The following is a 15508-nucleotide window of genomic DNA, read 5'->3' as shown; positions in this document are numbered from 1 at the left end:
CTGACAATACAAAACTGGGAGTGCTGTTGACTCTCTCAAGGGACAAGAGGCCTAGCAGAGGGGTCTAACTAGATCAGAGTGTGATAGATCAGTGGCATGAAATTTAAAAAGAACAAATGCCAAACTCTGCACTTGGAGCTGAGTAACACCAGGCACATGTCCAAATTGGGAGAGGAGTGGCTGGAGAGCAGCCCTGCAGAAAGGGATATGGGAGTGCTGGTCAGCAGCAGGGTCAAGAAGAGCCAGCAGTGTGCCCTTGAAGACAAGAGGGCAAAACACATCCTGGGGGGCATCAAAACCAGCAAACACAGCCAGTCAAAAGAGGGCACTGTCCCGCTGTATTCAGCACTGGTGCAACCTAACCTGGAATACTGTGTGCAGTGCTGGGTCCACCATGATACTGATGTGCCTGAACATGTCCAGAGGACAGCTGCAAAGCTGGAGAAGGGCTGGAAGGCAAGTCCTTTGAGGAGCAGCTGAGGACTCTGGGTTTCTCTAGTTTGAAGAAAAGAAGGTTGAGGGGTAACCTCACTGCTCTCTGCAGCTTTTTGAGGATGGGACATGGAGATGGAAGGGCTGATCTTTCTCCCTTGGATCCAGGGACAGGATACATGGGAATAATTCAAAGCTGCATCAGGGCAGGTTTAGAAAGGATATGAGGTGGCCAAACCCTGGAACAGGCTTCCTGGAGAGTGGGTCTATGTCTCAAGCTTGCCAGTTTAAGAGGCATTTGGACAGTGCCCTTAACATGATTCAGCTTTTTGTCAGCCCTGAAGTGGTCAGGTAGCTGGACAAGATGATCACTGTAGGTCCCTTCCAACTGAACAATTCTATTCTAAGTAGAGGCTATGACAGACAGACCTATCTACCTCTTAAAAGGAAGAAGAAACTCACCAAGAAAGTAAGTAAGTAAGCATATCTGAAACTACATCCATTCATCTCATGGGAGATGAAGATTCTTTTCTAAAACGAGAGGAAGAGAAGGATGAAAGTCTGATTCTCATTTAAGTTAAATTTAGAACATCTCCACAAAATTGAAATAAATATTAAGCATATTTACTATAAACATCCATATAAAGGTTACTATGCCATATTCCTCTTGTTAACTTGCATATGAACAGGTCAAACACTCATTAAAGTGTCTGCTTAATGATCTGTAGGTAAACCCTTACTTTTAATACATATGTACAAATCTCTCCTTCTCTATCACTTCTAACTGGAACTCCCAGGTTGCCAGAGAGCTGTCATACTAATAAGAGGACTAGTAGGACTGTTTTATATAAGAGGATGTATTGGACCACAAAGTATCGTGTGGGTTTTGTATCACCAATTTTTATTGGGCAACCTGGTACTGCTTGAATTTGTCAGCAGTGGAACTGCCTTACCTCTTACAGTGTGCCTTCAGAACCATTTGCTGCCATTCTATAAGTCCTGTGGATTGTAACTGTCAGGAAGATATCAAGTTCTGGATTTTAACAGAGAAAAAAACCACACAACCAGAACCCTCTTGTCCATCCAGCAAACTGCCTGAAAAGACATTTAGTGTATTAATGAAATAAATGTTCTCACCCTCTGAGCACGCTACTCTGGAAGAGTGAATAAAAAAAAATAAAATCTATGCCATATTTATATTCTTAGAGATATTATGAACAAAAAACCACACCTCTGCAGGATCAGAGATGTGATGTCAAGCACCCTGACCCTTCATGCTAATTATTTCTCTGGCAGCTCAGTTTTTACGCTGTAACTAAGCACAGAATTAATACCAGAGACTCAAGTTTAATACAGTTTAAAATATATGGCAAGGATTTAGCATAGACCATGCTTTATTAACCTATGTTAAGTAAAAGCAAGTACATTCATTAAATGCTATGACTAAGTGATTGATCAGATTGCCACGGCAGGTTTTTCCTGTACTTTGTCACTTCCCCACCATAATGGGGTCTCCCAATCCAGAGAGAAAAAAGACTCTGACAAGGACTTACAAAGCAGGAGTATAAATCAGTGATACACAGACAGACAAGAACGGTTCATGGCTGCAGAAAGTCATCAGTTTACAGTTGGACTCAAACCTAAAGGTCTTTTCTAACCTTAGTGATTCTATGATTTTACCTCAAAAACATAGGGAGGCACGCGAGGGCAGAATAACAGTTCTCCAATATGCTGCATGCAAGATTCTCTGACATCAATGTAACAATCCCACACCACAAAAAAAAAAAAAAAAAAACAACAACAAAAAAACAACAAACCAAAAAACACAAGTACAACAAGAAAGTTTTTACAGTATTCACACTCCAGTACAGTGAAGTCCTGTCTCCTGAGTAGCCTTCCTCTAAGAAACAAACAAGTTGATCAACAGAACTAGAAATCTGCAAGAGAGTACAGCTCAGTCTGGACCCTGAATACCATGATCAGTATTCATCATGGAATGGATTCATTGCATCAGTTATTCTTTCTGAACTCTTCTGAGATTTCATTTTTCTCTACACAGAATCACAGTTGGCAGAGAAAGGAGTCTGTCTCTTCCCCCACAAATCCATCTTCTCATTCTTGACTAATTGTATGTTTCTCTACAGAGCGGACCACATTTGGAGCTTTTTCATTCATTCCTCCTTTAGGGACACCCCTGTGCCCTTGTCTGTAGCTATTCAACCAAAACGGCCAAAGGGAGAGAGACGTAGCATGGCCAAGCACTCCTGGCAATGGTATGAGAACTGATCATCATTCCTTCATCCACAGTTTGTATTTTTGCACAGGTTTCTCAGAACAACTAATACAACTTCAGAGACATTGGAAAACTAGGAAAAAGCATTTCACAGGAGTCATGCCTTTAAAAACATCTCCAAAGAGAGTTTTCTCCCCATTTGATACAAGTTCAACAAGCCACTATACAAAGGCAAGGAGTTTTTGACTGCCCCAGTACTGCACTGGAGGATCACACATTCATAGAAGTGAAGATATCCTTTCATGGCTGCACAGGAAGGAAGCAGTACTAGATCACTTACCTATTGATAGTCACAGTTGCTGCAGACACAATTGTCTGTCATCAACATAAGCCCCAAACCTCTGCAATTTCAGGTTCTAAACCTCCCAACAGTTGCAGCTGATCCTATAACAACCAAGCCTGCCAGTGAATGTCTCTTCCTAGCTCCCTGCCAAATACTTGCTTTAAACATTACTGCAAGAGTCAGTATTAGCTATTGGAGTAAGAAAGGTGGGGTTTATGCCCACAACTTCCAAAACACTTTAATGCTCCACCTAGAAGCAGGAGTAACACAGGAGTGTTACAAAGAGATGTGCCCAAAATAGTAATGTTCCATCAATCCAGAGACTTCAGCCTACTTTGGAAGTTTCACGTTGGATAAAAACAAACTCTTTTGATGCAGTGTTATTGGCTGCACTATGCAAATTCCTGCTGTTCTCAAAGACCCCTAAGGAAAGGTAAACAATTAACTAGCAGCTTACTATTGCTCCTAATTTACATCAGTAAATTGCCCTGGATTATTCCTGGGCAGAGAGAGACTTTCTCTTTTCCAACAGTGCGTCTGCAGCAGCAAAGACTCCTCACTGGAGCTGATTTTTCGTACAGCCATTTAGCAGACAGACAAACAGGACATAGGGATAGGGGAACAACAGCAGTCTGAGGAGTCGAGATCTTGGAACTCGTTTCAAGCAGACCCCGTCGTACTCCTTAGAACAGTGATTAAGCACAGATAACAGCTTTATTGTGCAAATTCAGGGAGGCCCTCTTGCTGCACAGAAGGGGGGGGAAAAAGGAAGAAAAAAAAAAAAAGAAGCTAGCCAAATAAGGTTGTTTGAGCTGCACAGAGCCAGGAAAGAGTCCAGGAGATGACGTAGCTAGAGGAAGCTTTTAGTCAGCTTCCTTCATACCCTGGAACAGAGCCAGAGCTACCTCTTCCAGAGGGGTTTCTCTGGGGAGTGGTCATTGATCAGCAAGGACATGCCCAACCCAGCAGCCAGGAGGGTCCCGGCACCCGGCACCCCCACCCCCTGCACCCCCAGTATCACAAACAGAAGAGATTGGAATCCCTCAGTTTCAGTTCATCAGCTGTCTTTCAAGCAGCCACCTAGGGACTCAGTGAGCTCTTTGCAGCAGGATTTCATTTCTGACTGGACATTATACATAAAATAACTGAAACAAGTTTCCTCTAGAGGCAGTGATGCCATTTCCTGTCAAGAAAGAGTCCATATTAAGACACCTTATAAACGATCCTCATGAGAACAGCAAAAATTGTAATTAACCTTCAGGGGTGATTAATCAGACAAGGTAGAATCACCCAAGGAAAGGGCTGCAACTCCTTGAAGGTTCAAAAGAGATACTGCCTGTAAACGTTATGGTGACAGGATATTTGCAAGAAGCAAGTGATGATGAACCCCTGATAGGAGGCACTCTGTTCCCTATAGCATTCTTACAACAGAAGCAGCAGACCTAAAGCTCTCTTTTGGGCCCCTTTAATTGGGTGCACCTCACCAAACAGCTTCTCATTCAACTGTCTCCGGCAACAGACTAAGAGGTCAAAAATTAAATAAAGGAGTCAGCTAACATGTTTAATCTTCAAGAACTCCGATATGAAAAGCACTCTTAGACCTTACACTGTCACACTGAAGTTTTATGAACTGGATCATGACTACCAATTCAGATCAGGTACGTGGAGCAGTTCTTGCTCACTACAGTGTAAAACCACTCTAAATGATGTTTTTGGCACAACATTGCCAGTTGGGTGCAGGGCTTGCCATAAAAAAGGAAAGGAAGATTTTACCAGTATGTAAAAATAAAGTGAATGCTAATTTATCATCAATGGGATACTTTAAAATCCCTGTTTAACTTTAACATAGAAGGCTTAAAAGTACCAAACGGAAGCTTTTGCTCACTGTCAGGCTTAATTGCTTCATCTGACATGAGGCAAAATCTTTCTATTCTTGCAGAATTTAGGAACCAAGCTGATGGATACACTACAAACTAGGGTGTAAAGGCCTTTCCTATTTTGAAAAATTCCATGTTAGGAGTAAAGCTACAGACAATTCATTGCACACCAGTTCAGTAGTTTACCTGGTTCCACTGTACACTCAGCATCTTTTAGCTATTATTGCTTCTGAAATACAAAGGCATCTGACATTCACCAGCGGGGGAAACACAGACTTCTGTATAAAGCAAGGTCTTTGGAAGCACTCATACACATCTCTTTACAGTAAGTAATATATCTGATAAGTGTTAGAAGAAGCATACAGTGGATTGAGTTTGCCTAACAAGCTAGCACACATGTCAAATCAAAGCCTGTCTAACTGTAAACAGTGTTGCCGAGTTTCTCAAGTTATACTGAGGGAAAGGAGGCAATATAACACCAAAGGATCAATCCTGAGATAAGACAGGAGGGATCTAGAATGCTTCCAGAGCTCCTTCGTAGCACAAGACCCAAACCCAGGGCCCCAAGAGAGAAGTGCCCATCCGTTAAAGTCACAGTTTTCATCGCCATCCACCTTTTGCCTTCAAGACCTCTGGTAAATTCCACAAGGAAAAAAGATCACCCAAACAAGCATAGCAGTCTGCTCATAGTTACTGTCTTATTGCAGCATTTGGTATAAGTAGCAACACACAAGAAATTATCCAGAGGGTTCTCTTGATATTTACCTCAGTCTGAGTTACCTTTCTTCTAACCAGAACTTTGCAGTTCTAAGGAACAGAGGGAGTTAAGCTTCAGAGACCTTTAGAGTCCAACTGGGAATTAAGACCATCAATTCGAATTACAGACAGGGTCCCTGAAGGCCCTAGTAACTACTGCTACACTGAGTTTTAGAAAGCATTAAGGGAAAAGGCAACAGTCCAAACTTCATCATACCTTAGTTTGAAGCTTTCTGTATTCACAAGATTAGCTTTGATTAAAACCATTTCTCTACAATAAGTAAAGGCTATATTACCTAAAACAGAACTGCTCAAGTCCTAGTGACAGGACAGTTGAATGTGCACCTCACATGTGATGGATGCTCACATTTCGAGTTCAGTGGCCTATCCATTCATATAGCCACAAAGTAAGTACATGCACAGGCAAAATAGTCAATGAATCCTGATACGGAAGCCCTGCTTTTTCTAATAGCTAAAAATAAAGTATCAGCCCATTAAATAGGCATGACTGGTACAAAAAAAAAAAAAAAAAGGTCACTTTCCCTCCCACTCCGACAACTAAGATGCTTTTTGTAATACTAAAGTTCAAGCGATTAACCATGGGGCTTAGACTAGCCACCAACATGAGAGCTGACTCACTTCTATCAGGATTTGGGACAGTGTGACTTCCAGCACTGACCAGCCTGAAGTGACTCAGTGAGAGACCAGAGCACTAGTCAGGGCAAGATCAGAGCCTACTCATGGCAAATAAACAGACAGCTCACAACTGGGGCAGAAACTTTTCAGAGCTTGAAAACGGCTCGAAAGACATGTTTTAGCATTCAACTACTTCCACCCTTTGCAATATAAAGCATGGGGGGGTAATTATATGTCCTCTTTGGTGCCTGCTTTAACTGTTCACACCTTGCAAACTTTTCAGAACACAAAAAATTTAGACCAGAGTTGGCTGCTTAAGATCCCTCTAGATAAAAAAGTGAAGCTTTCCTGTTAAGAGCATAGCAGGATCAGCAGATTTATCCATGACGGACTTTCTACATAGGCCTCCAGTAACCAAACCCCCTGGTCGTGCAGACATTACAAGTCACAACAGCAAATCACGTGCACTAGTTCAAGGGTTACCAGAGCTAATCTTGGATTCTTATTAAGAGTGCTACACAGCATACTGCCAATCACAGCAAACCTTTCATAATGAAATGGAAATCTCTAGCTAGATGTGTTAACATTTAGCCTAGCTTGAAGAGGAGTCGGGACTCAGAACTCAACAGCTTTTCCTGCTCAAGCCATGCAGCAGCATGTTTCTGTAAGCCTGGTGAGATGAATGATAAGAGCTACCAAGCAGTTCAGACACAAATGTTTTTCCTGCCCAGCCAGAACTGTTCCCTGGAACATTTCCTCCATCTGTCTTCTTCACAATGGATTTATTTTTGTGATGTAGCCTACATATAACTATATCTAACTACCCAGGTTCATCCACATTTGACCTTGATTATTTTCCTTGATTGAGAAAGTCATTTGCATTTTTTACTGTTTTGTTAATTAAGCAGCTATTAGCAAATCTTAAGCTAGCACACTAGTAGTCGTGTTTATTTCACATGAAGAAATTACACAGTTATGCCAGCATATCCTGTTCCTGCAAATCAGAGATAAAAAAATAATTTTTAAATATTATTTCAGTTGGGTCTGCAACCGGGGCAGATGGGGCAGGAAACAAAGCAGGAGGCCTGCAGTTCAACAGGCACAGACACTGGAGCCGCCTTCTGAGCAATCCATGGTGTGCAACACACAGCATTACAGCAAAGCACTTGCATTTCTCTATCTGTTCCAGTTTTTAAAAGTTCCGAAAGCAGAAGTACTCTGTCAAAACCAGAAAGCAGCAGACCGAGGTGGTGAACCCAGCCTTGGGTGTGTCTGCAGAAGCAGAGGCTAGTGAGCACCTCCCAGCCAGCGTTCAGTCAGCCCGGTGCTGGGAACTCCACCTCCCGCGCCTCTCAGCAACTCCTTCAGGACTTCTTGGCCGATTCACTCTGAAAGAAGTCACTTTTCATGGCTGTAAACTCTCTGGCTAAAAGGTCTCAACTGCATTTTACATAGAAGTCCCCTAACCTGTGCTCCTTCTGTTAATCTTACTGAACTTGTTGCCCGTATTTTAGGGTTTTTAGTAAGTAAATCTTCACTAATCATTGCTGATGTTTGAAGAAAGGCCTTCCTAAAGTTTCAGAAAATACTGTCTAAACCTTGAAGTAGCGTGAGTTTGATGTCCTTTAAGATGTTGATGTTTAAATAACCATCATCATCCAGCTATTGTCTCAGAGAGATGACATTTAAGACGTCGGGAAAAGTAAAGTCAGTCAAACAGGCATTTAATATCAATTTTAAAGTAATAAAATTAAAATATTAAAAAAAACAAAGGAAAGAAAATCAGTGTGGATTCCATTTCAACTGCCATTTGCATAGGGGTGGACTTTTTTTAGGATCTTATTTTCTCTCCTTTACATAAGCCACAGACTTTTAGCTTAAACATTTGATGTTTTTAGGCCATTTCAGATCACTCCAGTGAGGAAACATCCAGAGACTTCCAGCCTGCTCCTTCCTGTTTTATCAATGAAGGGCTGGGACCAATTTTTACTCCAACCAGGAAAAATTAAATGGAAAAACCCCATGCTCCTCATTAGTCACCGAACTCCTGCTGCGAGGAGAGTCAAGTACAGACTTGACCGGACTTTCTGAAGTATCAAAAACTCTCCAGCCAAGAAATACCTCGAGTCAAGCTGGGACAAGGCTCCCTGGCAACTCAAACTGACTAATTACAAGTTGTGAAAACCCCAACTTCTCTTGGCGGAGCACGCGAGGCGGCCATAGCTCCCCCCGGGCTCTCGGAAGCCTCGCCCCGCCGCCCCCCCGGCCGGGGCGCACACGCGGGCGGGCGGCGGCCCCGCTGCGCTCCGACGGACATTTTGGGGCGGAGGGGCGGCCCCGCCGCGCCGAGAGCCCGCGGCCCAGGCGGGGCCCCGGCCCGGCCCCCCGGGCGGGGAGCGGCCGGCGAGGGGAGCACAAGATGGAGGGGCGAGCGGGCGGCTGCGCTCCCCGGGACTCCCTCCTGCCCCTCGCTCCTTCCTCCGGGGCGGCCGCCACCGCCCTGGGCTCAGCCGAGCCCAGGCGGGAGGAGCTGCCGGGCCGCGCCCGTCTGGGCCCCACCGCGGGGCCTCCGCGCCGCCCCGCGCCCGCAGCACCCACCGTTTTCGGCATCTTCCCGGCGGGCTGGACACGGCGGTCGCTCCTCCTGCGCCGGTGGGAATCCGCACGGGCTCCGCGTTGCTTCTAACGGGACTCCGAGCCGCGCCTCTCCGCCGCCCGCCCGGCCAGGCCCCGCCCGGCCCCGCCCCGGCCGCCCCCGGCCGCGGCTGCGGCCGCGGCGCCCCCGCCCCGCCCCGGCCGGGCCCTGCCAGGCGGCCCGGGAGGGGCGCGGCCGGGGGGGCTGCGGCGGAGCCCGCCGGGGCGAGCGCCGAGGGCTTCCAGCGCCCCTGAGCCAGTGTCGAGAGAGCCCCGGCCGCTGAGGTTTATGCGCGGATCAGTGTCACTGGGACTTCTGGTCCTTGATAAAAGCGCTATTTAAGAAAATAATGCTGTTTTATCGGTGATTGCGCTGTTCAAAGACTGCAGCGCTGACCTGTGTCGGCCCCTTCTGTGCCTCGAGCGGATGCAGCTCGGGCGCTGCTAAACCGGGGCTCCTCGGCCCTTGGTGCAGCCGGTCAGCTCCTGTTCTGTAGAGGTTTTCACAGCTGTCCCTTTGAGTAAAGAACACGCTTCCAGCTCCAGGTGCTTCAAAAGCCCAAGGGACTGTGGCTCCCTGAAGCTCGGCAAGCAAGCCACCTCTGGTCTTCAAGGCTTCTCCAAGGCCACCACCATAACCACACAATGTGAATGAGGAATCAAATACATGGATGAGAATAGTTGGAGGACTAGCAGCAGGCCACCCGCCAAAGTTGCCTCTGCCGTCCATGTTTTGCAACCACTGATGGAGGAAATCAAGGTCCAGTATTTTCATGAGGATTTAAAGATGCCATCTCATCTCATTTGGGACTCTGAACATAACTGTCAAACAGCGAACCAAGTCCTGTTTTCTCTCAGGAAAAAGTCTTTCTTTTTAAAGGTATCAACTCATGCCCGGAAGAAGGAAATTAAATGTTCGCATTAAATTAAATGTCTTAATTTTAAAGGAAAGTAGAAACATACCTTATTATTTTTTCTTGACTTTGTGTCTTCTTGTCAAATCAGCACAGACTCCTGATGAGTAAACTGTTTTCTTTAATTTGATTACAGTATTCTGGGATTATTATTAAACTGAGATATGTTGGGAATTGACATCAGATTCATAATAACACTTTGTACGTCTTTAAAAATTGCTGTTCATTCAAGAGATCTCAAAGTACCTTGTAAATACCCAGATTTAAATCCTCAGGGTCTTCAGAAAAGAAGTTTCTCTTTTTTCCCCAAGGATTAATACCATTGTGAATGTTTATGTAATATAACACAAATAAATTTTAAGCTTATAAAATGTGTTGGTTTGCTTTTCATTGTCATGTTTCCTCACTGTGTAGCATTGCATGAGAAGGAGAAAATCCAGAACAGTTCTCAGCCTATAAAAAAGAAAAATGAAATTTGCAAGACACAAGGCCTTGCCTCACCCTGAAGTAAATCAAGAGTAATACTATAGAGAGTAATAAAACTATTCCTATGCCCAGCTCTCAGGAGAAGGAAACAGGGTCCATGAGCTTTCTTTGCTTCAGCTGAATATACAGGTTTCACTTAAACTAGAATCTCTATGCTATGCCTACATAGAAAAAAAACCATCAGTATAATTGGATAAACCAGTATAACTTTCCTGCACAGAAAGTCACAGGTGCCCAAGAGCCTGTGTTACAAAGGTTTCTTCCTTTTCTGGCTCATTTTTATGTTGAGACTTTCTTAGACTAGGTCCAACAAGACTGCTCCGTGAAAGGGCTCCCTTTGTTTCCTGCAGAAAGAGATACTGACAGAAGACATCTAGAATAATAAAGTCACTTGCTTGTGATTTTTTGCCAGGTTTGGATCCAGGAATGTTATGTGTGAGCTCTCTCACTGAACTCAAGTGACTTTGTGGAGACTTCTTCCATGCTAGCAACATATATGATGGGGAGAGCCTGATTCTGCTTCTGTTGGGACTTCTATTCCAACGTTCCTTCATAAGACTGAGGTAACTGTTTGGAGAATTTCATTATTCTTTTTCATAAAGATGAGAAGACTTTAGATGATAGAAGTCTAGCTATTTCCTTGCCAAATTTAAAGTGCCACAATTTAGTATCCAGGGACCTAATGTCTTCTTCATAGTGCTACTGACAAGAAGCCATGATGCAAATGAAGCCTTGTGCCAGTGAAACAATCAGATCCAAAGCAACTGTATTCTCACTCAGAGTGTTCCAGGCATTGGCCATGTGTGCAGAAAGTCATAAACCCTCTGCCAAAGAGTCTCGAACAGTCTCAAGGGGCAAGACAAAGCAAAGCAAATGCTACAGCATAACAGACACTTCTTTCTCACCCCCGCCACTTCTCTTGTCCGTCTTCCCTAACATTCATAGCAATAGCCAAACAAAATACCATTCATGCCACTTCGAATTCCCTGTAAGAGACACGAGTCTCTGTGCTTCTCTTCTTCTGCTTCTTCCTTTCCCCTTCCCCTTCACTGTTGAGGTGGAGGACAAGACATCTGAAACAAGAACCACATGGTGCTCCAGCCACAGTACCATGAGGAATTCCTGCTGCGGAAGTCCTGCACCAAGACCTCACCTCCCCCGGACCTCTGCTTTGCCAGCTGCTGAGGAGGGGTGGTGTCATCCAGCAGCCCTTTGCTGAGCCCTCCCTGCCTGGCCATGTGTGAGAACAACCACCTCGGTGGATTCCTTGAGAGCCACAGGCAGGGGTTATCTCTCCTCCTGACTTCAGAATGAGATTCCAAGGGGTAAAAGTATCAGCTGACTAAAGATCCTTCTTGCAGGAGGCTGGAGAAATGAGTAACATTACCCAGGGCCTCAAAAATGCTGTTATTTCCAGACTGCTCAGATCCCAAATAATATTAAAGTGTTTCAGAATTAGATTAGACCTGATGACGTTAAGCATTCTCCTGGGAGGAGGTCTGGTATTTCACTGAGGATTTCTGGCCTTGGTTTCATTTACATCCAACCTTCTGTAGTACCTTCTTTTAAGCAGAAAAAGCAGGTAAATTATTTGGTCTGACATATCAGAATTATTTAGCATGAGCACTTAAAAAAGGGGCTATTTTGTCAGCATATAGGTTTTTTTGACTGATGCTGAGTAGCATGAGCTCCCCTTTGCATAGCTTTGACAGAGGATAGAGGCCAAATTCTTACTAGAGTTATATTTCAGAGGGCTAAAATTTAGTTTAATTCACATAAGTAAAGGGAGGCACAAAATGAAATTGTTACCATAGTATGAGAACTACACCTTCACCACACAGTAGTCCTGGATTGAGTCTATTTAAAATTAACCAGTCAGGTTCTGAGCTCCTGTTTGAATAGCAGCTAAACTTCTTCCTCCTGCTCTTACTGCTTTCCTTCTGCTCAGACTGAATGCCTTTAGGTTCACAGTGAGATGCCTTCAATGACAATCTTAGATCATTTTACTGTTTCATTGTATTTAGAAGTAAAAGGCATCTTCTTACCCAAACAAACAAAATCACTCTTTCCATTCACCCTTGCCTCTTTAACACCTTTTGTCTTGAGCATTGCGGTAATTTTTTGCAGTGGTTCTCAAGCTGGAAGGATGAGAGAGGTAAAGGAAGTGGAGAGCATACCACATCCAGGGAAGGCAGGGTTTGAAAAGGCTGGAAATAATTCCATTCCCATGTAGCTGCAGTGACAGGGCAGAAGCTGATGGGCCACTGGATGTGTGACCCCATTTATCTGATCCCCTTTCCACCTTACAGAATGGATCTCATTACATTGTAACATCCCAGCTCCTGGCTTGTCCATTCACCCTGGCAGAAATAGCTGGAACTGCTCGGAAAACCCAGGGATTTGAGTCTGCCAGATGCTCTAGTTCCTAGTTCCTCATTCCCTCCAGCATATAAATCCACCACTGGCAATGACGTCCCTGCAAGGGATAATTAGGCACAATGACTCGCTGTACAGCCCACACCACTCATCTCTCCCTGTATGTCTGCGGATATGCTGTGCTTGTGCAGGGAGAGACTAAAGAAGAGAGTTTCAAACCAGACAAAAGGTGTGTAATGTATGCAATGACCATACAAAAAAAATGTAAGAACAAGCCATTTGCTAGAATTGTCTCTTCTTCAGTTATTCTTTCTATATACCATATGCAAGCAAATGCTCATGTGTTGCTTGCTTTGCACACCTTGTAGTGCTTGCAGCAATGTGGGGAACAAAGGGAAATCTAACAGATATTCTGGGACCTCACTTCAAATATTTACAACCCAAATAACAGAGAACATTACTAGCAATGACAAAACAATTACTGAGAATATGTTCTGCCAGTTTGGATGAAAGTTCTGCCAGTTTGGCACAGAAACGCTCTTAAATCTAGGCAGAATTGGAACAATGTGAGCTTTGGAGACTGACACCGGCACCTTCTCCTTAGAGCAAGGAGATGGGGTAAGTCCTGATGGTCTGTTCCATCTCAAACTAGTGAAGAAAAATTATTTCTGTGGGTGACAGGAGGAATCAAGATAGGGCTTTCAGTTTTAGAAAAATGTTTCTAATTTGAAAATTAGCTCCACTGGTATTTATTGTGATAACTTTGGTCATGTGATGTGTATCCAAACATATTTACTCATATGTATTTCCCATAGGCCATTAAGCATTTACAGTAGTCAGGGTCAGCTAAAAACATACTGGAAGCTGGGAGCTAGAGGTAAATTACTACCGTTACCCACTGCATTTTACTCCCAAGGCATGTTAAGTAAACTTTCCTATCTGACCATTCAGGAGCCACTCTGGCAGTCACACTCCCACCACCAGAGATTGTAACTGTTGGGACCAAAGCCTCTTCGCAGCTCCAGTGACTTGATAGGGGCTCCATTTGATTCCCTACACACCTCACTCTCAGTAAGACAAGTTTTCCTTACCAGCTCAACCCCAGGTTTCCCATAGCAGAGTCTCAGAACTCTGGTTCCTTTAAGTAATTTTATCATCCTGCAACAACAGAGTAATAGCTCTATGTGGGTGCCCCCAAGGAGGGACCCTGACCAAAGGACTCCCTGGGCTTTTATACCTTCTCGGTCTGTTCTCAGATAGCCTGAGGTCTTCCTGCTTAGTCCTCAGCTCCTGCTGTGTCTCTGAGTGGCAGGTCTCTCTCACCTGGCTGGGCCACAGGTCCCTGTGCCCTTTGTTGTGCAAAATGTCGGTGCCAGTCCAGGCTCTCCTGCCCCAGAGCTTAATCCTCAGCCTGCACATTGAGCTACCTGCACTGTGTTCCTCAACAGGCAGTCCACAAAGCCTGTGGGACTCCCTCCTGAGCTGTCTTGACCAGCAAAGCCTCACTGTAAACAAATCATGACCAAAAAAACAATTAAATCTCCAAATTCTAACAAAACCTGTCACTCTGCTCTTCATCCACCTTACTTTCTTCACAGAACAATCCAAACTTTGTAATATAAAGTCTAGCAATTTTTCTGTTCAATAGGGCTCAGACCAGGAAGAGTTTTATCTGCAGCACTAATAGGCTTTGCTGCAGAAAGGGAGACGGCATGGGGTCTTCAGGAAAGATCTTCACAGTTTTGATGCTCCAAGGAAACAGGCTCTCATGGAGTTGTCTCCTCTCTTCCCCCTCTCTCCTGCTCTGCCTCCTTCTCAGAAGGCTTGTGTGGAGCCAAGATGATAGTACTGATGTGATGACCATGTAGGGCCACTGCCTTTCCGACTCAGAGATTGGGAACTTGGAGACTGTAATGAAGGCCACCAGGCATTTCCTTCCATGCCTGCCAGGGAATTTCAGTGTCCAACCTCCAGGGCTGAGTACCAGGCTCCAGATGGCTCCAGTACAGATGACCACTGCATAGGAGTCTGTTTGGAATGCATTCACTTACACTGGGATTTTCTGAAGGCTTCAACATGTAATAATCAGGAGTAATTGTATATAAAATCAGTCCAAGATAGTGAAAAAGGCCACAGAAGGATCAAACTGAACAAGAACCAGGGAGAAACCAGTTCTGAAAGGGATTTTTGGGTCAATACAGTTTCACTATTTAAAATAAAACCACTCCCAAAGGCACGTGGATCATCAACACCTGCAATGAGCTATCACAGCAGGAATCTCCAGCTGCAAACTAAGTCCAATCATGACAGGAGATGATGGAAGCAGTACCGTCGTGTAGATTAGAAACAGAGACTAGCAGATAGCTTTGCTTGGTCCTACAAGCTGTGTCAGTGGGTGACTAGATGATTTTATATTCCTTTTGACTAGCTATAAAAGTAATATAAATAAGATTGGCTATCTTAGAGGGGGCTGACAAAATTGTCATCTTAAGGCTTCAGCCAACAGTGGAAATTCTGTACTTTATGTTGACTGTTTATAAATAAATATTTCTATATATTACCTAAATTCTTAATTTAAGAGACTTGTTTCCTGGTTATTTATTTGGACCTGTCAATGCAAAGAGTTTATTTTTAAAGTCTTTTCAGGTTTCATAGCTCAAGTACTTCAGAGCACTGCTAACAGCAAGAACCAGAGAGGCAGATGGTAGGACAGCAACTGTTTTTCTTGTCCGGGGTCTGTGATACATAAAAAGAGAAAAACTGCACAACAGTCTGATCCAAATCCCACCAACTGCAAATTTGCAGAGCAGATGCAGATGAT

The 15508-nt window shown here is 44.2% G+C and overlaps 1 protein-coding gene across 5 annotated transcripts in view; it reads right to left on the bottom strand.

Annotated features, from left to right (window-relative positions):
• Positions 1-15508, bottom strand: part of MSN (moesin) — a 67197-nt gene that overhangs the window by 34448 nt on the left and 17241 nt on the right. Inside the window, exon 1 of one of the 5 annotated variants that reach the window (XM_064669492.1) lies at positions 8876-9029. The exons of the other annotated variants lie outside the window; for them this stretch is intronic. Coding sequence (XP_064525562.1) covers positions 8876-8887 — 12 coding nt within the window. The 5' untranslated portion in view covers positions 8888-9029. Of the gene's footprint in view, positions 1-8875; positions 9030-15508 lie in introns of those variants that run through there. 5 annotated transcript variants of the gene reach the window in all.

The sequence above is a fragment of the Pseudopipra pipra genome, chromosome 13 (assembly GCF_036250125.1).
Source record: "Pseudopipra pipra isolate bDixPip1 chromosome 13, bDixPip1.hap1, whole genome shotgun sequence".
Lineage (NCBI taxonomy): Eukaryota > Metazoa > Chordata > Aves > Passeriformes > Pipridae > Pseudopipra > Pseudopipra pipra.
Note: the sequence above shows the minus strand (reverse complement) of the source record. Positions and strands in the feature narration are given on the sequence as shown.